This window comes from Gouania willdenowi, chromosome 2 (assembly GCF_900634775.1).
Source record: "Gouania willdenowi chromosome 2, fGouWil2.1, whole genome shotgun sequence".
Lineage (NCBI taxonomy): Eukaryota > Metazoa > Chordata > Actinopteri > Blenniiformes > Gobiesocidae > Gouania > Gouania willdenowi.
In genome coordinates, this window is record NC_041045.1 from 13,037,583 (window position 1) to 13,064,973 (window position 27,391).

The 27,391-nt window shown below is 39.6% G+C and overlaps 2 protein-coding genes and 1 long non-coding RNA gene across 3 annotated transcripts in view; 2 read left to right on the plus strand and 1 right to left on the minus strand.

Annotated features, from left to right (window-relative positions):
* LOC114473661 (aryl hydrocarbon receptor-like) overlaps positions 1–13,108 on the minus strand; it is a 69,863-nt gene extending 56,755 nt beyond the window's left edge. The window contains exon 1 of the mRNA XM_028463428.1: positions 12,719–13,108. Coding sequence (XP_028319229.1) covers positions 12,719–12,777 — 59 coding nt within the window. The 5' untranslated portion in view covers positions 12,778–13,108. The remainder of the gene's footprint in view (positions 1–12,718) is intronic.
* Positions 2,498–27,391, plus strand: part of LOC114473686 (uncharacterized) — a 41,042-nt gene continuing 16,148 nt past the window's right edge. Inside the window, exon 1 of the long non-coding RNA XR_003675284.1 lies at positions 2,498–2,608. This is a non-coding gene — a long non-coding RNA (uncharacterized LOC114473686). The remainder of the gene's footprint in view (positions 2,609–27,391) is intronic.
* LOC114473671 (uncharacterized) lies at positions 22,391–25,050 on the plus strand. The gene is made up of 2 exons (XM_028463438.1): positions 22,391–22,994; positions 24,296–25,050. Exons 1-2 carry the CDS (start codon positions 22,593–22,595, stop codon positions 24,878–24,880), a joined length of 987 nt encoding a protein of 328 aa, XP_028319239.1. The 5' UTR covers positions 22,391–22,592; the 3' UTR covers positions 24,881–25,050.

Genomic DNA, 27,391 nt, shown 5'->3' on the forward strand with positions numbered 1-27,391 from the left:
AAAAGAGAGCTGGTGATGGTCACAAATATTCAATAAAATAAATGTATTTACTTAATTGCAACAATAAAACATGCATAGCCGTCATTTCACTCTTTCATGAGGAGGTATTTAAGGCGTTTTGATATTGAAATATGTTGCAAAAGCACTATGGAAACACTTTTTCCACAAATACATGTCACAGAATGTGACGTACCTGGTCACATGACCGCTTCTCTCCGAGAAAATATGGCACGGTACTAGTGTTGTCAAAAAACTCAATACTGCAGCGCCGTGCAGCAACAATTGTAGAACATTTGAAATGGAGCAATTTTCTCTGTTATATAACACTTACACAGACCACAAACAAACGACTGGATGGCTTTATTTCATATTTTGTGTACTGGTGGACACTCAAGTGACCTCATATGTGATCAAAAATACTGCAAAAGTAGATTTTTCATCTTATGTCCCCTTTAAAACATGGTGGTGCGTCCTGAATTTGCCTAAGAATCCATTTTTAACTGCCTCGCGTTTAATCTTTACATCCCTATTTAAGACTGAATGAAAACGAAACAGAAAACAGGGGGAGGCGGGGCCGCTAGCATTTTTGTTTACAAAAGTTCTAACTGGATTGGAAGTGTTACCTGTTAAGGAATGTAAAACTATATACATCTGTGCCTCAAAGTTTAATATTTATTGTAAGTGCAATTTAGATTTTTGAGAGAGAATTTATAAACCATTTTATTTATTGCTTTGGTTGTCTGTGTGGTTTTGCATTTGAGGTGTTTTTTTTCTTAACAGAGACAAAGTCTATTTTATTTCTTTTATTTGTGATATTTATTGAAGTGCATTTTTTTGCTAACAGACTGAGTCCATTTTATTTTAATTGTTTTTTTTTTTTTTTTTGTTTAAAATATTTAAAAGTTCTTGACAATCAAACTACAATGGTAAAAAAATAGTAATAAGAAATACAAGTTGATTGTATTTGAAAGGGTGTACTTGCATTATTATGATATCGAATGTCGACAATAATATCGTTTATCGGCAATAATTTGTGGGACAATATATTGTCCAGCAAAATCTGTTACCGGCCCAGGCCTACTGGTTATATATGAGTTTTACTGTGCTTTAATTACCGGTGATGAGTTCCCATCTCCTTCTCCTGCTCAGTTGACCAAAGTGAAACAATGGAGCTGCCGTTTCAAAACTACAATCAAAATAAAGGTGAAAACAGTTCTCATGTGTGGTCTTCTGTGTTGTAGCCGACAACAATAGGTTTGTTGTGCGTTTCTTCCGATAGACGTGATACTTCACGTTTGCCCCATCCAATCAGAACCCTTCCCACCCCCAGACCTAAAGCAGAATTAGATAAAGCTGAATAATTCTTATTTACATTTAAACCTCAATTTGGAGTTACTACTTCAATGTAAACACAAAGCAGAACACTTTAATTCTGAATGATTTAATTCAGAATAACTAATTCCAAATCAAAAAACATCATATAACCATGGCCATAGACGAGTATAGCCCTGGGATAGAACCCCCAACCTCTCGATCAGATGAGGACCCCTCGGTTTCCATTAAAATCCTACATGTCCCATGATTCTTAGCGCTTCTTTGTAGTCCTCGTAAGGCAAGGCGTTTTAAAGGTGTCACTACTGTTGTAGCTCATCTGCCAGCCTCTCCTCTAAGCTCATGTTCATCTCTCCTGCTCCGATTCACCAGGCGGGTGAAATGCAGGTCAGTGTTACATCTAATGTGGGTCGTTACAATGCCGAGCAGTGCTTTGTGTGACACCAACTACACGGAGAAGTCAGAGCTTTGCATTTAATTGGCCTGGTGGAGTCTAAGAGTATGTTGGAGCCTTAGGTGCTTGACAGTTTTTTCTTCTAAAAAGCTTTTAAAATGAAACAGAAAATAGACCTTTTTAGGTGAGTCGTTAAGTGCAACACCTTTAAAAGTGCTTTAAAGCCTATTAAAGGCTTTGGAACTGTTTAAAAAAGATTCCCCGTGGAGAACCTGACTCCATTTGGCCTTAAATGCACCAGAGCACCAGTTTCCAGGTGAAAACATCCCATCTGTATGACACCCGAAGGTGCTGGTGTCCTTTTACTTCTGTCCTCCACACACACACACACACGCACGCACGCATGCATTAGCATTAATTAAAATTATCCACTTTTATAGGTTTATTGGTGTCAAGAAAAAGGTAAACGGCCTGGAGGTTGACTGCGGCCGCTGCCTTTACAGCCGTCTGTGGTTAAACACACACGCACAACATCTCAAACAGCAGCCATTTCCTCAGCAAAAGCAGAAGGAAAGGAACCATGGGCTCCCCGACAGCCACTTTTCCTAAAAACCCAACATGGCAGACTTACGTAAGGGTTTGCGTGACACAGAACTATGTTAATTTGAGTTGAGGGAAGGAGGAAAAAACAACCCCCACCATAAAAAAAAGGAGGGAACAGAGGGAAAGACAGGAAAAAGTATGTTGTGGCAGTGGGCCGCAGGAGGAGGTAAAAAAACAGAGCCAGGCTCAGATTACGCCATCCTCCCTCTCTCCCTCCTCCCTCGCGGAAACATCGCGTGAGAGCGCTCTCGCTCCGCGTCCTGATTATGATTAATGCAGGTAGTACCACACACACATACACACACACACACACACACAAACCGCAGTGTTGGCTGGGTTCTGTCATGGTTCTCTGTTAAAGCGAGTGAAAAGAAAAAAATCCCAGCAAGGGATTAGAGAAACGTCTTGGAGCAAAAAAAAGAAAAAGTCAGGATGTTAGTTTGAAATGAGTCATTTCAGTTCCAAGACTCTCAGCTCAACTTTTTACCCTTTCTTTGCAGGAGCTATAAGAACCACATATCATCATGCTAAAGGCACAGACCTGGGTGTAATGGGAATAGTTCAATATAGGTCTTGAAAAAACCTTCAGAGGAATGAACCTTTCCACTATGTACATTAAAAACAGTTTTTTAAATGGTCTACATTTAAAAAAAAAAAAAAAAAAAAAAACACTCAAAGTATCCAGAAGGCGTTTTAGAACGACAAATTGAGAAAATTATTAATTAACAGAGTGCTACTGGAATTTAAACCTTTACATCGGCCCAGGGTAGTGTTGTGTTCAAGACCACACTATCTGAGACCAAGACTTGCCCGAGACCAGAATGCACTGAGACCAAGACAAGACCAAGAACGAGACAAGCCGAGACCGAGACCAAGAATATATAAATAAATACATTCTTTTTAATACATTTGAGGGACAAAAAAGTAACTAAAATATTAAAACTACTACTGCTACTGATAAATTCACAATTATTGTACATATTTGAAAACAAGATTTTTATGTCAACTGAATGTACAGGAAGTGTTCAAAAGTATTTCTGCCAAGAAATAACACGGCTGGTCACCTACACACCGCAGAGTGTTTCCCCTTTGCTATGCTTTTACAAATGTATTATTTGTGGTCCGTGAAACCAAATTTCACAACCAACGAGTTATCGGACATGTTTAGCTCCCGCCTCTCTCTGCTGCTTGTGTGTGCAAGTGTGTCACACACGTCACTCAGTCACATTAAGGAAGGTTGCGGTCATTATACGGGGTGGATTAAAGAATGAATAAAGGATTGTTTTATCCCGTTCTTCTCCTTGTTATTATCACATTATAAAAATGTTTAAAAATAGCAGGAATTAGTGCTGGTCTCAAACGCTCTTGACGGAAAATCCCGAGTCCGGGCAGCCCGAGTCCGAGACAAGACCGAGTCAAAATGCTTCAGAGTCCAAGACCTTTAAAATTCGGTCTCAAGACCGGTCTCGACTACTACAACACTAGCCCAGGGACCACACACACAAAATGACTCGACTCCAAAGTCAAACAAAAATGACTCCTAAAACTAGGGCTGGGCAATATGGACCAAAATTCATATCTCGATATTTTTTCTCAAAACGGCAATAAACGGTACAAATTTCAAATGATTTTAATATAAATAGTCTTATCAGGTTAAATTTGCTGACGAAAAATGCCACACAGGCTAAAACAACATCACAATGGTATAAGAAAAAAAACTTGTGCGTGTATCGCAAACATTGGCAACTAGCGGCCCAAAAAAATTAATGGAGAAATGCACAAAAGAACTACAAGATTAATTAATAGGGCAACAACATAAACAAAAGGAGAAAAAAATGCACAATGCGACAACTATACAGAGAAGAATTACAAAAATAAACAAAGAAACCCTACAAAAACGTACAAACGGAGAAATAATAGCCACACTGTGGCTTGTTTAGGGGTTAGGGTTAACTTAGGACACACTCAGAAATCCATCTAACTGTGATTTTCATGTTGTTCTAAGAAGTAGTGAAAGCAGCGACTCCTAAAACGAGTATTTTAATACAAAAGAAGCTATGAAAAAAAAATACATATAGATATATATAGGAAAATACACTTCAAAACATAAAAAACAACAACTATAACAAAACCCCACAGACATTTAAAAACAAAAAACAAAGAAAACATACAAAGTCGGCAGACAAAAACACCCAAAATATCAAAAATACAGAAAACAACAAAAATATGACAACAAAACACAAAATGGCTCTAAAAAACACACAAAAGTAAAACATGAACACACAAGTCATAACAAGATTAAAAAAGGCAAAAAAAAATATACATTTTATTACATTTTTATGTGTGTTCTGGGAGATGTTCCAATCACCTACGCTTCTGTGCTCACATCTCCTTCACTCAAAACGTTAGGTATCACGACCTTACAAAACCTTTGAAATCATCCTAAAGGGTTTACAATCAACTCAACAATGCTTAATAGTAGGGATGAAACGATTCTTCGAATAACTCGAACAATTCGATTACAAAAAAGCTTTGAAGCAAATTTTCAGCCACGAAGCTTTGTTTAATTTATGTCACCAAAGTCTGTATCACGGCCGCTGTGTACGCAGTCTCTGGTTTCACCCGGACTGAATTCATCGACGGGCATCATTTTCTCTCTGGTGGAAGATGTGGGAAACCGGTGGAGTGCAAAAAAGACAGAAAATGTCTAAAGTGTGGGACCATTTTATGCTTTTCAAAGAGGAGAACATAGTCCAGTGTAGATACTGTAACACGGATCTCGTCTACCATAACCGGACTTCCACGATGATGCAGCACCGGAAAGGAAACATCCTCAAGTGAAAACCACTTCTGTAAACGGAGTAGGAGCCTCAACAAGGTAATGCATTTTAGCCTGTATTATGAGTTAATAGTGATGAGGCATAAGAGGGCAAATGCACTAAAATCTCACTCACATTAAACTAAATTAGTAAAATAAAACAAAAACTAAGCAATGTTTATACAAAAAGTACACAAAATGACAACAGAAATGCACAAAAAAAATACAAAATGACTCCAGAAACACACACAATGACAAAAACCCGACAAAATAATTGTAAATATACACAAAATAGTCCAAAAAAAAATGAAAATGGCTCCAAAAAACATACATTACAGAATAACACACCAAACGACCACAGAAATATGAAAACGAGTAAAAAAAAAAAACACAAAATATTTATACAAAAAATACACCAAACAACAACAGAAATGCACAAAACTACACCAAAAAAAGATACAAAAATACACAAAATGACTCCAGAATCACACTACAATGGCAACAAAAAACAATTATTATACAAAAAAATTCACAAAAAGACAGAGAAAAGACACAAAAATACATATGACTCCAAAAAACATACATTACAGAAAAATACACCAAACGACAAAAAAAAAAAAACCAACAAACTAAACAACATTTATTCAAAAATGCGAAACATGGACAAAGCTGCATTCATTAGCATACAGATTTACTTATGAGCGAGTTTATTGAATTTGTTGTACAAATCAATGTTTTTTTTGTCCCCCACAGCTGTGGGGGACAAGATGGTGATACCAAGCAAAATAAGGGTTTTCTTTTTACAATTAGGTTATTGATGCCTGAAAAGCTTTTTTAAATCCCGTTCAAATGCTTAAAATAGCTTAATAATGGAGTAAACACTTGCCTATGATTTTGCATACACTCACATTAGAGACCCTGTTTTCCAATGAATACATGTGGGCGAGGGTTTAATCTGTGTCACTCATATAGATATTTCCATTTCAGAGGGTGAAGTCCATCAAATTGCCTCGCATTACATCATATTTTGTGTGAAAATTGACATTTCTGTGATAATTTACCAAAACACGCATGTGAGGTAGGGCTGAACGATATATCGTTATCGTATCTATATCTAGATATGAACTTTCAAGATATGAATATCGAAAAAAGTAACGATATAGACGATATAGATTTCTCCTCTTCCCGCTCGCCCTGCATACAACTCTGGCAGTTACAACAAACATCACTTTAACGAGTGCCCTTGAATGCACCGCTAAGGCCAGCGCGCACACACGACAGAGACAGCGGATAAATTAAAAAGAAAGAAAGAAAGAAAGAAAATGAGTGCGGGAGATAATGCGGCCGGTGGCAGTGCAGAATCTGATTTGGTGCCAAAACATAGATCATCCTCCATAATTTGGAGGTATTTTGGATTCAGAAAGGACGATGTTAACCAGAGTGAGGTGTTGTGCAGGTCGTGGTTCGGACGCTGGACAAGCGTTATAAAATACCATCCCGAACACATTTTAATCAAGTGGCCATTCCGAAACATTATAATGAGTGTAAAATGAATGTTGAATCCGTGCTCCATGATATGGATCATTTCGCCACAACCACGGACCTGTGGTCGAGCCGGACAACCGAACCAACTTCGAACTCCAGACCCGCTGTCTGCAGACATCATTCTTCCCCGGGGAGCATACCGGGGATAATATAGCGGAGGAGATGAGAGGTGCGTTAGCAGACTGGAACTTGAAGGAGGACCAACAAGTTTGCGTAACGACTGATAACGCATCAAACATGATAAAGGCTTTGGAGGTGAATGGTTGGACGCGCCTTCAGTGCTTTGGACACAGGCTACACCTGGCAATAGGTACGTTTTGCTATGTTTATTTTTATTTTTTAATTACTTTCAGACAGAAAGAGGTAGGTGTGTGTGTGTGTGTGTGTGTGTGTGTGTGTGTGTGTGTGTGTGTGTGTGTGTGTGTGTGTGTGTGTGTGCGTGTGCGTGTGCGTGTGTGCGTGAGAGGAAACAATCTGCATTATTATGTGGTTATTTAGCTGTTGTAATATAATAATTAATTATTTTGTACATCTATTTGGCAAAGAATCTGTAGAAGTTGTGCTGCCTGTAACTACCTCTGTTCTGTTAGGAGCAAATGCATTTTCTGTATACAGTTATGTGATCTTTTGAAGAATATAAATGTTGTTGCACTTCAATGCACCTTCAATGTTCCACCAGCTGCTGCATTTGTTATTTATTGTTAAAGCAGAGCTGCAGTAAAATGTTTTAATTTTTAATTTATTTTTTCATAATTTATCTTAATGTTGATGACTGGCAGTGAGTTCTTAAAAATAAAACTGCACTTTCCACATTTTTTTGTATCATGATGTTTTTATTTTTCTGAAAAATGCCTGGTTTTCATTGAACCCGTTGTCATATCATATCGTATCGATATCGAGATATCTGGCATGAAAATCGAGATATGAAATTTTGTCCATATTGTTCAGCCCTAATGTGAGGCTATATTCAGTGTCAGATTGCAATTCCTGCTTGATTTTTTTAAAAAAGTAATTCAAAAACATTTTAAGAAAATAAAGTATTGCCATTTTTCCGGCGTCTGATTTTCCGTGATTGAGGAAAATGAAAGTAATGTTCTGAAACGGAAAAGGCAATCTGACATTTGGACAATATCACAACTGTACTTAAAAACGGCTTACGAAATGTCCACAAAGTGTCATAAATGTCCAATCCCGCCCATAATCCTTATGAAAATATCTTGCTATGTGTTAAGGGTTCAAAAGGTTGAAAATGCATGCAGAGCTTTATCTAAAATGTGTTTCTAATTAAGGGTGTAGAAAAAAATTGATTGATTTCACCACGCGATTATTGTATCAAGCTAAAAAAATGTCAAAATAGATTTTTTTTAATCATGCTTTTTAACAAAAACAACTATTTAATTGTGCTAATATTTGCATAGCACGTTAAAATCGCCCGCTCTTGGGACGTAATCTCACGTGATTTCAGCGCAACATCCCGTTTCAGTAAATCTGAAGCATATAAAAACACTATTTAGAATGTTTGGTACGATTTCAGGTAGTTTAATGGCCAGTAAAGTCATCTAAACATACAATGAAACAAAAACAAAACTGGAAAGTGTAAACTGAGAAAATAGGTCAGCACACATCAAAGCAATAACATGCGGCTAGTTTAGCATCTCAGTTATTAAACAAAGCTTTGAAAAGCACTACAATGGGTTTAAAACTACAAAAACTTTCAGGATGAGCCAAACGGACTTTGTGTTGCAGATACCCGTGGTGGGTTCTAATAAAGCTCAAGAGAATGGAGCATTGGGTGAGCCACTTTACAGGCTGTTTACAGCTTTTTATTGGTCTTTAAAAAAGCCATTTAATCAGCGTGCGACAAGAGCGATGGTGAAGACATGTCACAGCACTTTACTGGACTGTCTGATGCAGGACTGCTGCTTTTAAATCCAACAACATCAAAGCACTGTGGTGAAACCCTTTGGACCATCTTTACGCAACTTCATTGATGCTTTTCAAGGCTTTCAGATCAATGTTCACCAAGACTTTCAAGATCTATCTTCTCTGGAAATGCCCGGAACCACAACAAACCCGTCAATTAGTGGAAAGCAAACAAACCACAGGCTGATGACTGTTGATCACGTTTAAAAACTAAACAGGGACGTTTCAATGTGATCCAGCTGATTAAAAGCCAAAACCATTTCTCCTTCATTTGGAGAAGAACCGCGACCTCCAACGGTTCCTGTCAAGTCCTTTCAGAGGAAACCTTTAAGGCAAATGGCCCCCAATCTATTTTAGATTGCCCTAAAACAAATACACAAAATTACAACAAAAACAAACAACAACTTAAACACTGAAAATGACTAATGACATCACATTTTTATGGCCCTGCTGTGATAAAAGCTACTCCTCTCCGCTTTAGGGCTTTAACTAGAGCGGAATTGACCAATGAAAACTGTTTCGGCGGACCGCTCATTCGTTGCACCGCCACCACCCTCCTGTCCTAACATAAACAACATGTCGAAGCGGCCACCAGAAACCCAGACGAAGACCGCCAAAAAATTACGAAATTCATCTCTAATTCCAAAATACAGAGCTGACCAGTTCCCACATGACTTCTATGCATCGGGTGATATGCTTATTTGCAAGTTTTGCCAACACACTATTGACAGATGCATCTTTGTGTCAAATTATTTTTGTCTCATCATCATGGTCTGCAATGATGTCATCAGGATAAATTTAGGATAATTTAAATGAAGTTGATCAAAATTTAATCAATAAAACTGCTCAGCATTAGTAAACCATTGATCCCTGAGAGTAAATTATCTCTGCACTGTGTACAGGCCCATGTATGTGTATTGTATAAATCATATTTTTTACAATGCTGTTTTTTTTTTTTTCTTTCTTTTATTTATCCTCTCCTGGAACTGTGCAATTTTCCCCTTGTGGGACAAATAAAGGTAATCTTATCGTTTTTGGGTGAAATTAACGCTTCTCTCATACATCTTTATATGACATAAATAATTATAAAGGAACAGTCAGAATAATCAATTTCAGTACAACTTTTAATTGTAGCTCATACATGGTTTTAAATTACACTTGTTTTGACTTGTTTAATTGCATTTTATTATTATTGTTTATTGTTTCCTCACAGGAGTTGAAGACCAATATCTTCTAGTAGATGTTGTCTTCATGGACAGATGTAACTACTCAAAATTTTCCCAGCTTGCCATAATAATATCCCTCAACAACAACAATCTGGACCTGAATGATTTATTTTACTTGAACTCTTGTAAAAAAAAAAAAATTAAATAAAATATTGCAGTTTCTGCACGACATTTTTTTATGTTACTTAATACTGAACAAAAATGTGCAATGATTACATCAATAAATCTAAGTGTTTTTGGATTTCTTTGATGGTATTTTATTCACCGACAGAATAAGCACACACTTTATGGTGGTAAAACAAGTGTAAAAAGTTACAAAAATTAAAGTGGAAAATGGAATTTGGAAAAAATAAAAACGGAATTTACAGGGCCCTAATTAACCTCTTCAACCCCAACCGTCAGATAGACACCACAATTACACTCATCTAAGCACTTCTCAGTCGACAAATCTGTCCAATGAGCGCACAGTGCTCGTGCGTAAAATGGTCAGTCCATCCGTTACCCAGCTGTGATTGGCCAAGCCTAAAGCCCACCCCCATAGTGTTTGATATCATCCATTTCTACAGGCTCTCAACTTTACAACGCTGTGTTAATCATTTGGATTGGTCAAAGCATTGCTGAATAAGAGCCATGCGTAACGCCACCAAAGAGTGGAACCAAAAATAGCATTACGCATGGCACCGCAGAGACCTGAACAAAAATGGACATGTTTATTTCAAGCCAAATTTCAACATCTAGTGGTCAAACATAAAAGTAACAATGATTGGAATCAATTTGACTGACAAATTACAGTTACAAACAGATGTGGAAAAGTGGGCTTCCGCCTGAATTTTTTTGTACAAAACGTGTATCTTTGGCCTAATGTTTATTATTATCACCAAACTTGCTGCCGTTGATGTCCATACATTAGTTCCATTATTTCTGCTTTTACAGCCTTCGATAATGACAATTGGCTTTATATTTGATGTAAACCTAGTTTTTTTTGGACGGACTACAGGTTTCTGTATTTAAAACATGATTTATTGTCACTCAGTATCATTTATTTCCCAAATTACACATCATCTGTCACCACGTCAATCTGAACAAAAACATTCTAAAACCGTTTTATCTTTCAATAAAGTTTTTGAGTTGTCTTGCATAAAGTAAAACAAAAATATCTGATTCCACGGCTACTAAAGTGATGAGCAGTGATGTTATAATCCATGTTATCCTCAACTGCAGCGTATTCCTGTGTATGTCAAGCAGAAAAAAAAGGTTAAAAAAATAAGCGAAAATGGGCTGAAATAATTCAGAAAATATTCTTAGTTTTTCTTAGTCTTATTCTGGCGACCACCTCCCAGTGTCTCGCTACCACAAATGGGGTACTGACCACAAGATTGCTTAAGCAAGCCACACTACAGAATTCACTCACACGTGCTGTCCATTACAGGATAATAAGCCAACAGTGGAACATAATGTGCAGCTTTTTATTAATAAATGTGCCTGTGTGGCATTTCGCATCATGGAAATTAACCTAGAATTGTCTTTCTTGTAAAACTGCATTTAAATTATTATTATTATTATATTTATTTATTTATTTAAAATCGAGATTTATCTTGTATATCGCCATTTTGAGAAATATATATATATATCAATATATGAGATTTTGTCCATTTCGCCCAGCCCTATGTGGGCTAGAGACTCTAGGCTGCAGGAGAGCCTTTGAAGAAGCAGACTGATATAATTAGATTTTTTTTTAAATACTGAAGCAACAAGCTGCATGACCACAGCCACAGAAAATAGACTTTGTGAAGCATGAAATTAGGCCTGGGAAACATGTCGAGATTCAAGATGTATCGACTTTTCTATTTCGGCGATATAGAAAATTACAATGTTGCTTACATCAATATATATCTTTTTTAGCTTCTATTGTATTAAAATACTTGTTTTAGGAGTCGCTGCTTTCACTCTCAGAACATTTAGATGGATTTATCAGTGCGTCCTAACACAGACCTTCATCTAAACAATACACACAACAAACGTCACTCACATGTACTGTCCCTTACAGGGAAAAAAGGCAAAAGTGGCACATATTGTGGAACTGTTCCCATTGTCTCATTGCGTTTTTTTTTTTTTTTAAATACTCCTTATGTGTATGCTGTTGTCCTGTGTGTTTTTGTAGTTTTTTGTGTATATTTTGGTAATTTGGGGTATCTTTTAGTCATTTTTGTGTATTTTTTTGGTTATGCATGTTGTTCTTGGATTTTTGTTGACCCATTGTGTATTTTTTCTCTTTAGTGTCTTTTGTTGTTGTTGTTTTGGTTTTTTTTGGTTTTTTTTTAATGTATTTTTGTTGTCCCATTGTGCATTTTTTTTCCTCCATTTTTTGTGTTTTGTTGTCCTATTAAGTATTTCTCTTGTTCGTTTGTGTATTTCTCTGTTCAGTCGTGTTTTTGTAATAATTTTGTGTATTTTGTGCATTAACTTCTGTAGCTGCTAATTGCCCATGTTTGTTTTTACAAATCTTAAAGCACTGTGATGATATTTTAGCCTGTGTGGTATTTTGTATTAGCAAATTGAACCCCTCTTTCTGGTCAGACTTAATTTGAATTAAAATTATCGAGATTAATATCGTGTATCGTCATCTTCAGAAAAATAAAAAATTAAAGCATTGAAATATTAATTTTAGTCACTATCGCCCAGCTGTCCATGAATAAAATGCATGTTTGGAGAACTTTGCACAGCTGAGGATACAAACTGGACACAGGGTGCATGCACAGGCCTTCATATACATATTTAAACTGGACCAGAAGGCCTTTAATGAGTAGGTGTGGTGCATTGTGGGGAATGTGGTTAAAAAGGTCAATACGTGGGAACGATTGAGTGCTTAGAACTTACATCTTCTGGACGGGTTTCTTCCGTTTCTTGGCGGCGTACAGCGCCGTGTTTTGCAGCATTGTGCAGTATTCTCCAAGCAAACAAAGCCTCGGTGGAAAAGGACAAGTTTCGGTCCCCTGTTCGGCTCTTTTTACAGATCCAGATCCGATCAAAACTCTCACATGCCCCGGAAACCGACCGAGCCAGACTCCCCGCGGCCCACTGACGGAAAAAGTGCTTTTTCCTCACGAAAATCCACCAGACGACAAAAGTACATCCACATGTGTCATCTAATCCACCGTTTAGGCGCTTCCGTAGGTAAAAAAAACAGACTTTTATGGGCGAGAAGAGTGGGCAAAAGTCCTCGGTGTATTTTATGTAAGTCCTCCGACCGCGCGTCACCCGAAATGATTTGACAAGGTCCGCGCGCGCTCTCGTCGCATCCTGCGTGCGCGTGCTTGTGACGGGACGTAGTAAAGGTGGACCGGATGTAAGTCAGCGTGTGAGCATCAAAAAATAAAATTAAAATAAAAAAAAAAGCATGTGAGCATTAAAAAATAAAATAAATAAATAAATAAAGCATGTGAGCATTAAAAAATAATAAATAAATAAAAGCATGTGAGCAGTAAAAATAATAATAAAAAAATAAAATGTTATTAATTGGATGAACAACAACACACACAATAATTCACAAAAACTCTCCCTCTCTCAGCAATACAAGATTATCGGCAAAAAGAAAGAAAAACAATTATAATAATAAAATAAAATCACATAAAAAAGTAAGTGATCATAGATAAGAATGACTATATAGAAAATTAATAAAAATAATTAATAAAATAAAAATAAAACATAAAAATAAATTATATATATATATATATAGTTAAGAAAAACTTAACTAGAGGTAAAATAGCAAATCACAGGTCTTCTTGTTACAATGATGGTCGTGGCACCAGTACTTGTCTAGTCGCAGGCAAATGTATGTTTAGGTCATCCATAAAGTGTAAGAAAGGAGTCCACATCTCATAAAATGGCCTCTGACTATACAAGCCAGTTTTTATAACGCTAGATTGCAAGACATTTCATTTCCTTAATCCACTGACTGCAATTAGGTCCCTCAATATCTTTCCACTTTAAAGCAAATCACACATTTGCCTTGCAACAGACAGTAATTGATAAGTTTGCATTACTGAGCATTTCTTTTTGAATTAATTTATTTATTGACGTTGTTAATGTAACTTTGCTCTCTTTTTTATTCATAGCTTCATTAGCATTTCTATGACAGTGATTTAATGTCACATTCAGAGAAAACAAAAACAAATAATCAAGTCTAAATTTAAGGGGATGGGGATTGAGGTTTTGGGTTGGAGAAAAGGAAATAATTGCAGGCAGCCGCTAAGGGGCTCACGCGTGCAGCCTCTCATGGGCGCTTCACCCGCCTCTCCTATAGCTTGCGGGGAGAGAGGGTGGACGGAGGGCCAATGAAGGCATTGAAATGTAATCCCTTCTCTCCATTCTGATGACGTGTGACAACCTTGAGTAGATCTGGTTCAGAAACAAAGTTCCAGGTGGCAGTGTGGGAGAGGAAGAGGGGGACGGAGCGTCTTTCTGCGCAGCATCCTGGTGGATAGATGAGACAGCCTTGACGGCTGACTTTGGGAGTCAATGATGATAAGCGATTTGTTTTTGACTAAAGCTAGCTCAATTTTGATAGCCTTGAGTCCCGGTTTCTAGCAGTAATTTAATAAGATGCCCTTTTTAACTTGCAAGCCGTGCATTCAACTTCTCCAAGTTGGATTCAATTCCTCGTAAACTTCCAAAGCAGCCTCCTGCTTACTTTTGAAAACTTTCATCACATGAGTCTGGGTATTAAGAGCCCTGCTCCATCCATCAGAAATGACTGGCAGCCATCCCAAAACAGCTGCCAACGTAATACAGACTTTTTGATTGGCCAGAAAGCTGCCAGCTCCAATCAGCAGCATGCCTGCTACCATAATTCCAATCATGTAGATGTCTTCCACACACAATTCACCACTTGTTCCAAGAGTCGAGCGCGTATTCAGCCGCAAATGTACCGCACGGACAGGCGGGCTCACCACTGCCCGATCTTTTTGTCAAAAAAATTGGTCGATTGCATTGAGAGACCAACTGATCAATTCCATAATTTCGGTTTTGGATTGAGATGTAGAGAGAGGCTCCTATTAGATCCACAAGATCAGACAAAACAAGCAGCAGCAGCAAGGACAGATAAGGGTGGGAGAAAGGGAGCAGAAAAAAATGCAACCTCCTTCGTCGAGGAGCAGAAGAGGATGCACCAATGCAATGTAATAAATGTATTATTTTATTCTTTGAAATAATAAAACAGGGATTAATAATGTATTTCAAATGTACGGCTGTCACAAAAATATTGCATTACAAGCAGTGTTTACCTGTGGTTTCACATAGACTCTTGTTATAGAGCTTTGTGTTTATTTTGTGACTCACAGCAGTGGAAAAAGGCAGAGTTTGCCGAGTTGTCGACCTTCCCCTCTTTGAAGAAAACGGCCTGGTGTGTGTGCTGTGGTCTTTGGTTCTGAGTGTGGGTTGGCTAAAGTTTTAGCTGAGTTTCTTAGGATTACAGAGAAGTATAGAATGTGTGAATTCAGTCATTCTTTACAACATTTAGACCCGTGAGAGTAAAGGAAACTGGAGCTGCCCCCGCCAGCAGGTCCGGTGGGGTTGAAGAAATGCAGATGACAACATTTCTCTGAGGATAATAAGGGAATGTTTTAAGTGAAAGTATGATTATTGAACAGCGTTCTTTCATCAAGATTTTTTTCACCTGCAGCAGCTCAATCCTGTAATGAGGGTGTAATTTGTCACATGACATCTATCTATAATCCAAGAAAGGTCTGTGTGTCCATGGAGTGAATACCAATTGTCCATGTCTGTTTTAGAGTGTTCAGGTTTAAATATGCATCTCTTAGTGGTTAGTTAATGTGATTTATTTAAAAAAAAAAAAAGGAATGCTCACTAAAGGCTCAAACATACTCGGGTGGACACCCGCAAAGCCAGGCCAAAGTTCAAGATTTTACTACCGCGAGAACTTCTCCGCATAGTTGGTGTCACGCAAAACGCTGCTCGGCATTGTATTGATTCGCATTAAATGTAACTCCGACCTACATTTCAGCCTCCTGGTGAAACAGAGCAGGAGAGATGAACATAAGCTTAGAGGAGAGACTGACAGACGAGACAATTTGAAAACACGTCCCAGGAGAACAAGCACTACAGAGAAGTGCTAAGAATCATGGGACATGAAGGATTTTAATGGAAACTACTACGCGGTGGTGCACCCAAGTATGTAAGCTCTGAGTAGAGCGGACTGTCTGCGCAGAGTACGTTGTGTGCGGAGTCCGCCCGAGTACGCTTGAGCCTTTATAGGGAGGAAGTGTTGTGTTGGAGCATTCCTGTTTTATACTGCTTTTATGATCATGCAAATCAAATAAAGGCAAGGCCAATGTATTTGTATAGCCACCTCACTTTTCATACTCAAGGCAATTCAATGTGCTTTACATGATAAAAAAAAAAAAAAGTGCAACAGAAAACATTCAACAGCTTAAAAATCAATAAGAACATTAAAACCAGCAGTAGAAAATTAAATGAACAATAAAATTATTAAACATATCTCTCTCAGTCATACGCAATAGAGCAAAAGAGTGCCTTTGACGTGGATTTAAAAACGTTCACATTGGATGCTGACTTCAGCTCTGCTAGCAGTTTGTTCCACTTCTTTGCAGCATAACAACTAAAAGCAACGTCACCATGTTTGCTGTGAACTCTGGGCTCCACTATCTGACCTCTGTCCATAGATCTGAGAGACCTATTATAAGTCTATTCTGAGGCTGACTGGGAGCCAGTGTAAAGACTTTAAAACTGGAGTAATGTGTTCTGACCTCTTTGTTCTGGTTAAGACCCGAGCTGCAGCGTTCTGAACCAGCTGTAGCTGTTTGATGTTCTTTAGGTGGTAGAAGGCTGTTTTTGTGATAGATTTGATCTGACTGTTGAATGTCAGATCTGAGTCAATCAGAACACCAAGGTTTTATCGAGACTCAAGGTACTCGCTGACAGCAGTCCTCTTTTCCTTGTTACCAAAGACAATCACCTCCATCTTATCATGATTTAGATGAAGGAAGTTTTCACTCATCCAGTAGTTTACCTTTTCTAAGCAGTCACACAACACCTTTATGGGACCATAGTCATCTGGATTCAGTGATAGATATGGTTGTGTGTCATTTGCGTAAAGGAAGCATATAAAGGCTAAACAGGAGGGGTCCAAGAACAGAGCCCTGAGGAACCCCACAGGACATTGGTAATCTTTCCGATTCAAAGTTTCCAATGCTTAAAAAATAACTGCGTTCCTCCAGGTAGGACTTAAACCATTGCAATACTTTTTCATTTAGTTCAACCCATGTTTGTTCAACAAAATTGTATGATCTACCGTGTCAAATGCAGCACTTACATCCAATAGAATGAGAACAGACACTTTTGCAGAATCAGTGTTCAAACTTATAAATCAAATATTCTGTTGAAGGATAAGGAATGACTCAGTTGGTTGAAGACCACAATCTCAATGATCTTGGCCATGAACGGAAGGCTACTGATTGGTCTATAGTTAGCCAGTAATTATAGACATAAAGTGGGATTTTATAAAGAAAATACATGGTTTTCTTACCTTTCCTCCTTTATTTTCTTTCCTTCTCTATTTATCTATGTATTTATTTACTGCACATCTGAAGTTCATCATCACCGCAAGGAATTTTACTCCAATGTTTGTTCTTTTCAGGGAAGCTGAAAAATCTGCCATATTCTTTTATTAACTCACTAACTGGGACCATTGTTGACCAAAGTCCGTAAAATCGAATGATTCCCTTTTAGTTTGGTTGCTGTTTGTCTATAACAGGCTTGAAAAAGGCTCAATTATTGTAAATGTGGTGAAAGTCTCCAAACCTTTGGGGAAAAAGCATTGTTACCTGACCTTTAACTCTGGCCTCAAACTGCGTAAATCACTGCCACTGAAGTCACGAGGGTTTCAAGCAACAGTCTGCACTTTGTGTGAAGTCTTTACGATGATAACTGAACGTGACCCCAGTGGGACCAACATACGGTATAAACAGAGGAGGAAACAGGACGTAGTCAGGATGTTATCTCCAATTAAAGTAAATACAGTGTCTCAGAGGACTCGTCACTGATGCTTTAGCGATTCTGTGGTTGTTTATAAAATGTTTTTACCGTCAGAAAACATCGCCAGGAACAACCTATTAAACTCAGAGGTGATAAACCGCACTAATCACTTCCTATTCATCTGCACAAAGCTTTGCTTCTCAGTTTAAACTCACATTAGGCTTAGTTTTATTACATTCTTCCGAAAAATTGTAATGATTTCTCCTTCTTTAGTATCTGCAAAAATTAGCCTTAAACCTACCTGAAAACGCCAAGTAGAACTTCCAATTAAACAGTGTCATTGAAAAGGTGTTGAAAGTGAACCCTTGTTCAAATGACGCTCTTAAAAGACACACACAAGCACCAGAGCCATAATCTGTAGGTATGGGGCTAATTGTTTGCACCCACACTTAATGAAATATGTGCGTTTGTGCCAAAAACATTTCAGAAACCTTTAAGTTTTAACAAAGGTGGTCTCCGAGTTTGCACAAGACCTCACAGTTTGCCCTCTGCGACTGCTGGGCTCCCCTACTAATCCCAGACACTCATGGGATAACTAGCCAGCTCACTACGGCTGTGATACGATAAAATATGAGGTTTTGAGTCCAAAAGATTGTATTTTGGAAAGGAAAAGTTAAAATAATTGTACTATACATTTTTTAAACCCGTGAGGCAAGTTTGTTTCCCCTAAAATCCTCATTTCAGATCTTAACTGTTCAATTTTACCGGGAAAGCCAGTGCTTTCTTCATTTTTTCTTTCTTTTGTGACAATGTAAAAAAAAAAATATATTTTTTTTTTTACTTTGGACAAACAGCCTAACACACAACAGCTGTTCGGCATGGTCGATACGTTGTTAACTTTGTTTTACCCCCAAAACAAATATGGCGACTGGCGTTGCTAGGCGGAAACGTCACAACTTACCCGGATGCCCGACTGCCCGAATAGACAATGGGCATCACTACTTACGCAGAAATGTTACTACAAAGTTATTCGACACTTTTAGTAACACAAATGCCAAATTGAAAGACACATAAAAGTAAAAGTTGAGGAAAAAGTGACTGTTTTGCGCCGTCATTTTGCTCAGACGTTATTCTGACAGGGTCAAAGGCCGTTTTATTGCACTTTTCGTTTGGTTGGATTTATCCAGGTTCCGAGTGCAATTAAAGGCAGCATATCCATCAGTTTTCCTGTTCACTTGGAGGCTCCTCCATATTGAAGGCCGTCCCAAACCATTTAGGGCAGAGGGAGAGCACGTAGGGGCCTTAAATAGCGAGTCTGCATCCGATGCTCACTGGAGAGAAAAGAAAAAGTAAAAAAAAAAAAATAATAATAAAAAAAATAAGGGTCACTCAAAAACCTAATTTCCAATTGTAAGATATGTTATAGTCTGTGTGGTTTTTATTACTTTATTAGTTATAGTTAAATGATTAAACGATAGTTAGAATATGAAATTATCCATGATTAACTGCGTGTGTGTGTGTGTGTGTGTGTGTGTGTGTTTGCAAAACATATCCATTGTCCACCATAGCTGGTTTAAACTAGTTTGGGCCAGTGTGGGGGTATGTGACCCACTGCAGGGACATATGAGCCTTTTTCTCCCCCAAAGTTTTCGTGTTACCATATATGGTATTAAGCCTGCACCCAGAGCGCTGTTGCACAGCCCTCTGGGTGTGGTCTATGTTTTCTATAATAAATACCTGGTTCTGAGGCATCACCATCAGAGCAATCCAACTTATATCGGACTTTTGTGTCTCTTTTTGTTGGGTTTTTCTCCGAGCTGCAGCTCGCACCTCTCTGCCTCTGGTCACCTTTTAAGTCAGATAGTGTTTTTCTCCCTGAGTTGTGATTGCAACGGTCTTAACGTATTTAGACCCAACATTCACATTTTAGCAACGGTCTTAACGTATTTAGACCTAACATACACTGGTGCCGCAACCCGGGACCTTACATCTTTTCGTCTGGATCGGTGCGGGCGCAACCGGACCATTAGTAAAACTGCCGGCACCCCCTCCTTTGCAGGGGTGGTCACAGCTTGTTCCAGCACCGACCCGGACGGGGAGTGACGGGTCCCACGAACCAGGGAGAACACTGACGAGGTGAGAAGCTGTTTCTTTTCACCATAGTACCCGTGACGTACAACGGGGAGTGAAGACCGTGGTGGGTGACGTAAAACTCACACGGCGTGGTAAAGGGACAGAGGGCAGACGGGAGTTGTTGTGTGTTGTTTCTTTGTGTGTTGTTTCTTTGTGGTGTTTCTTTGTTGTAACGGTGTCTGTAAATCCCGTGCTGAGAACATGGGTAACGCGCAGCGTAAAGCATTGATGGAAAATAATGATGTGAAATTCATGCAGAGAAAGTATCCCGGTAGTTGTTGCTATTTAGAAGATTGGTACAAAAATTGTGGGTTTGCAGGGAAGTTAGCAGCAGCTAAAATACAGCCTTTTGATGTGACCGTGTGTGTACCGCGTAGAGTTGAGGAGACAAATCAGCAACAGAATGGGGCCGCAGGGGGTTTACAAGAGGGGGGAGCAGTTGCAGGACAAGAAACAAAGGGACCTGTGACTAGGGCGACTTACACAAAACCCCCAAGCCACGAAGAAATAAGTGCGTGTCGTCAGAAATCAGACGAGACGCCAATGGAATATCGTGCCCGTTTAGAAACGGTTTTTAGGACTAATAGCGGGCTTCCTCATTCTCCGCTGGTGGATAATCCATACCAAATACAGCTAAAAATGTGGTTAATTAGTGGTTTGTTGCCAAACGTGTCAGATTTCATAAAAGCAAACTGTGTCACACACCGTACCCTCACTGTTCCAGAGCTAATGGAATGGGCCGAACATGCTTATGAAGTCACTGAGAAAAAGAAAGCAAAAACTGAATCAGCTAATGTTAATGTATTGGCTGAGGCCATGGCTGCAGCTCTAATGAGCGAACGCTCAGGGTTTAAAAGACAGGGAAAAAAGCCATATCGCACCAGAACGCCTGATGAGGAAAAACAAGCAAAAATAGATCGAGAAAAAAGACAATGTTTCATTTGTCATGAGGAGGGACATATGGCAAGAGACTGCCCAAGAAAAAAGCAAAAAACAGACCATACGTCGTTCGGGCAAACTCCTAGGCAGTGACGCCAGGACTGGCCGGAGGGACATGCAATCAGTGACTCCGGAACAGATAATGAAACCTCAGAGTGTGACATAGCCTTTTTAGGGCAAGATGAGGATGCTGATCAATATGACAATGATTTACCTGCAGAATATGAACATCCCCCACCTTTAAATCCAAATCATTTTGTTGATTTCTCCATTTATGCAGCTGTAACATTAACACATGAAAAATACCCAAAACGTACATTGTTGGTGGGACCAAAACAAACACCAGTCACTTTTCTGTGTGATACTGGAGCTGATGTTTCTGTCCTCCGTGATCAGGTGGAAGGCGTAGTCACTTCCAAAAAGGTTATTGGCATAGTGGGAGTGGGTGGAAAGCCTCAATATGCCTGTTGGTCTAAGGAGGTCATTGTGCAAGATGAAGATGGTTCATATTATACACACCCATTTATTTTGACAACTGACTGTCCCTTCAATCTAATGGGAAGAGATCTTCTCAGTAAGTTACAGATCAGTTTAGTGCCAACGGCTAATGGAATAGTGCCAAAGAAATTTTTATCAGATACTAAAGAATCACTTATGGTGTTGCAAAGCCCAGTCATTCCTAATAAATTCTATACATTGGATCCAGTGTCAACAGGCCCTCGGTCAGTGGTTGGATCTATGGAGGAACTGCGGGCTAAAATAGCTAAAACATTTGTCGTTCCTACAGAAACACAGACACAGTGGCCACTACATGTTACAATGATGTATGTCAGACCTGAAGGACCCCTGCCAGGTCAACCAGACTGGCTAAGGAGACCAGACCTGTCTCCTGAGGGCAGAGCAGTTGCTAAAGCCTGGGAGGAAAAGTTTCTGCGATTGTCACCACAGAAAATAACATTGACAGACGTTTGTTGGTCTCCAGATGGATGGATTATAATCAGAGTGACGTTGCCTCCAGAGCTGACACCAATAAACCCCCCACGGTTTCCACATATTTGTTTACAAAAACCGGCACACAAACAGTGGAGAGATGCAAATGATCTGTTGGCTGCACTTCCTGTCAAGAGTGACCTTTGGAGGAAGGAGAGACACAATGTATTCACATACAGAGGCTCCTTTTGTGGCTTTGTGAAAAGACAAGTGCTGAACTGGTGTACTTTGGCGCCCCCTGCTGTGCATTTGGATGCATGACTTTCTGTGTTCACCCTGACTTCAAATGATTTCCCTACAGTGCCATCATGTCTGTGGGCTACATCAAAGACAGATGTTGGACTTATGACAACCGCAACATCTGTAACCATAGATCCAGCCACATCTTACAGGCCTCGAATTAGACAGTATCCACTCAAATCAGATGCAAAAGAAGGAATAAAGCCTGTAATTAATGATTTACTGACTGCAGGCGTGTTACAGGAACATGACTCAGCTGAATGCAGCACCCCCATCTTCCCTGTAAAAAAGCCACAGGGGGGCTGGAGGATGGTACATGATTTAGGAGCAGTAAATCAGGCTGTTAAATCACGAGCTCCAAATGTACCAGACCCACACACATTGTTAAATGAATTACAACCTCATCAAAAATGGTTCACTGTAATTGATTTAAGTAATGCATTTTTCTCCATTCCTCTTCATAGTACAGCGCAGGGATGGTTTGGATTCACATAAAACAAAATGGGTGACTGAAGGTGCTGTTAAAAATGACTCTGGAGTATTTATGTTAAATGACAAGCCGTGTTTGCCTAGATGTATGTTTGACGTCGTTGCTAGAATGAGCCATGGGTTGGCCCATGTCTCAACAGGAGGGATGGTAGATATAGTCAAACAGTCATTTCATATACCACTAGGACTCCAAACCCATTTTAAAAACTTTTGTCGTCAGTGTATCATCTGTTGTCGTCATAACCCTCAGGGTAATGTTAGGCCCCCTCGGGGTAAGACGCCAGCTGGTACATATCCTTTTGAGGTCATTATGATGGATTTCATAACACTGCACACTATTCAGAGGTATACGTATTGTTTGGTTCTGGTGGACTCATTCTCAAAATGGGTCACCATAGTGCCCGCTAAAACAAATGATGCAATGACAGTGGCAAAGGCCCTTTTGACACGAATAATACCTCAACATGGCATCCCACGACAGATTTGGAGCGACAATGGACCCCATTTTGTTAACAGAGTAATACTCCTGCTGACAGAGGCCATGGGCATTGAATTAAAACATCACTGCTCCTACCACCCGGCTAGTGCTGGATTGGTAGAACGCAACAATGGTACATGCAAGTCCGGGGAGCAGACCAATCATGGTCTACTCATGGTTGGTCTGAGGTACTCCTCCATACAAGCTACACCCCTATTACCTGGCCCCTCACACCATCTACACGTACCGTTACAGCGGCATATCTGTCATTGCGAAAAACAATTGTTCAGAAACAAAAAATCCTACTCCTAACCGTTAACACCACCGCGGTACCTCCTTCTTGTTTGCTTATGGGATTCGGCCCTGACGTACAAGGGACAGATCCCATCTTTTGGGTAGATATTTGTATTACACCTCCGGCCACTCCCATTGTAGTTAAACCACGCATGGACATAGTGTTATCACCTGAGGTTAGACAGAATATACGAGTTATAAATGCAAAACCTATGCCAACAGAAGAACCTGACTCGTTACTCGCATTACTGTCTGAACAGAATAATCACGTCCATCATCGTCTGCGCGCTAATTCTTGGTACCGTATGGTAGAACTATCTGCACGAACAGTAACTAATGATAGTTGCTATGTTTGCTCACATCTGCCGCATGCTGTAAAATCCCCAACTTTGTTGTCTGTGTCCCTTCCAGTCCCTGACTCAAAGAAAGTACTAGAATGTTTACAAAATAAGTCCGCGACCCCGTGCCCTCCTGTTCTACCAGTGCTAAAGACCCTCGAACCCCTAGGTCAGGCTGCTAAACACCTAAACACGAATGATGTCCCTTGTGGTAATTATACTCACTGCTATCCTTTATGCGTACGATTTAATGGTCCACCAACTAACACCAAAGGTCTACCATCAGTAGACATAAACCATTGTGCTACCGTTCAGAACGTTCGTACGGTTGTCCCAATGTTTGCTAGAGACGGTGTTTGGTTGAAGTGCGGTGATAAAGTTTATCCTTCCCCTCCAATTAATATGTCAGCCGTTTGTGTACCAGTAGCAGTCACAGATGGGTCTTTCATAGTTCATATGACAATGCCTAGTCGTTCTCGTCGTGAGATTATAACCTTCACACCTCATGATGCAATATGGGGCTCAGATGTCCCTCCCGAACATAGATATTGGTCAACTAGTCAAAAAGTCGTTCATGCTCTTTTCCCTAATATAGGCGTGGGTAAGAATTCCCTTATGGTAGAGACCCTCCAATACCGCTTTCACATGCTTCTTAATGCATCTTTAGCTGTTAATAACAAAATGAATGCTAGAACAGCGGCCACCGCGCAAATGGCTATTCAGAACCGTATGGCTTTAGATACGATTTTAGCTTCCACAGGTGGTGTGTGTGCTATGGTGGGTGCTACCTGCTGTACATACATACCTAATAACTCCTCGGAGTCCATCGAAGACGCCCTGCAAACACTCCGCAACCTGGAAGGTGCCATGTCAGCTGACGAGTCCAATGTCCATTCATCCGGGTGGGACTGGCTGTTCCAAGGCTCCTGGTTCCAATTCCTGCTACGTCTGGGTCTCCCTCTTCTGGCTGTGCTGCTGGTCGTTGGTCTTGCCTGCTGTTGCATCGTCCCCTGTGTGAAGAAAGGCATAGACAACATGATCATCGGTGCTATGCAGGTCCAGGCTTCCCCAGAGTACCAACTCCATGTTATGGGTCTCTCCCCATCTGCCCCATTGATGGACTAAGACCCTGCCACACCTTCCCATCATCACAGTGAGCGGTAAAGGTTCACTGCTACTGGAGGGTTATGTGCTGGTAACCTCTGACCCTCCCTTACCAACTCCAAACACACACTGAGACCTAAAGCCCTATCTTCAACACCATGGTTTTGGGTCATCAGTTGTACATACACCCTGAACTGTCTCCAGATCACCGTGGATCAGAATCGATGTTCGCCCCAGCAGGGGGGGACGGTGGGGAATTTTTCCCGTACTAGCTGTCGGGTTTTCGCCCCACCTCACGGTGGTCATCCCTGTTGTTCTGGTCCTATGATGGCACCGGGTAAACCTGTGAAGACGCCCGTCTGCTTGATGTTTTCCAAACCCACAACAGGGCGGATATGTAAGATATGTTATAGTCTGTGTGGTTTTTATTACTTTATTAGTTATAGTTAAATGATTAAACGATAGTTAGAATATGAAATTATCCATGATTAACTGCGTGTGTGTGTGTGTGTGTGTGTGTGTGTGTTTGCAAAACATATCCATTGTCCACCATAGCTGGTTTAAACTAGTTTGGGCCAGTGTGGGGGTATGTGACCCACTGCAGGGACATATGAGCCTTTTTCTCCCCCAAAGTTTTCGTGTTACCATATATGGTATTAAGCCTGCACCCAGAGCGCTGTTGCACAGCCCTCTGGGTGTGGTCTATGTTTTCTATAATAAATACCTGGTTCTGAGGCATCACCATCAGAGCAATCCAACTTATATCGGACTTTTGTGTCTCTTTTTGTTGGGTTTTTCTCCGAGCTGCAGCTCGCACCTCTCTGCCTCTGGTCACCTTTTAAGTCAGATAGTGTTTTTCTCCCTGAGTTGTGATTGCAACGGTCTTAACGTATTTAGACCCAACATTCACATTTTAGCAACGGTCTTAACGTATTTAGACCTAACACCAATAATTTGGGGAAAATACTAATTTAGTGAGTATTTTATTACGTTTTGAACAGTGTTCAAGAAACAAACATTCCTTTACAACACAAGCGCATTTCTTCCAAACTCAAAACGTCCACACATAGAAAAGAAAAGGAAAATAAACTTTCCAGATATCATTACATTTGTCAATCTCCAGTCTAAGTGACGCTGTCAATTTCTCCATATTATAAATGCTTAACATTACATCCAACCATTCATTAACAGTCGGCACCACATCACAGTGCCATCTTCTGGTTATTGCTTTTTTACTGGCCAACAGCATTATCCTAAGTAATTTACCATCAGGTTTACTTTTAAAGTTGAAAGTCTTTAATATCCCCAAATACAAAATCTCAAAACTAGTTAGAATCTTAATTCCGATTACTTCCCCCATTACTTTATTTTCACTATCTCTGTCCAAGACTTCTTATTTTGGTCATTGGAACATAATTAGACTCGGGACAGATAGATTTTAAAACATTGTGGGGATTGATGCACCTTAATTACCTTTTTCACTGGCTTGGTGGACCCCATAAACAATGAGGGAATTGGCTAATATTTTGCCTGGTTATCTTTTTTTGGTACTGGGACACATTTAGATTGGGGACAGAAAGATAGTAAGAATTCAATTTCTTTATGTGGGGTTTGATGGACCCAATACTATGGTGAATTGGGTCTGTGCAGGGGTCGCAAAGTACCTTCTGGTGTTATTCCAGCCATACTCCCTCCAGAATGCTGAGTTTGTAGTTTTCCACTGGTAATTGTTTATTTCCTCCCATTCCTCTCCTGACACCTCTATGTTTGCTACTCTGTGCTACATGCATCTATCATTACCTGTATGATGCCTGACCATGATGTGCCCAATAAACTTTCATAATTTCTTGTCCTAGGTAATGCCACAGCTGCAGATATCCGTGAAAGTCTTCATTCTTGAGGCCATGTTTGACCTTTATGTCCTGAAAACTCATCACTGCCAAGTTGATGATAACTTCCCAATGCATCTTTGGACCTTTAGCCCATCATTTAAACCTGCTATCTAATTTGTTGGGAGCAAAATTCGAATCAAACACATTCCACCTGGGTAACCTACATTGATTTCCCAAACTACAGTATATTTCCTCACAATATTAGATACCCGTAACCATGCATTTAGATTGTGTTTCCACTGGGACCTCAGTTTCTCATCACTTATAATTGTTTGTACTGGGAGCCCCTCAAATAATGTCTCCTCAATATCTTTCCATCTTCCGGAGTACCGTGGGTCGCACAGTTTAACAAGACCCTTAACTGTGCAGCTTTAAAAAAGCTTTTTAAACAGGAAAGAAGGGCTAAATCACCATCTCCCTTTGGTATTTGTAATCTTCTATAGTTTATTCTTGGCTTTGCAACTTGTCATATGTATCGAGATATATTTTTATCCCATTCCATTCTTTTGGAGTCACCTCGACTGGGATATTTTGGAAAATGTATAATAGAGCCTGGGTAATATGTTAATTTTGATCACCCCTCCTCTTGATGCCAAACTCAAGTATGGTATTAAGTTCCAATTGTCCAAATCATTTTTTA

Bases quoted from the DNA above. Each gene is read 5' to 3' on its own strand.
- LOC114473671 (XM_028463438.1), top strand. From the start codon at position 22,593: ATGCATTTTTCTCCATTCCTCTTCATAGTACAGCGCAGGGATGGTTTG. The intron at 22,995-24,295 runs ACGTATTGTTTG...GTCCCTCCCGAA, and splicing joins TGCACACTATTCAGAGGTAT to CATAGATATTGGTCAACTAG.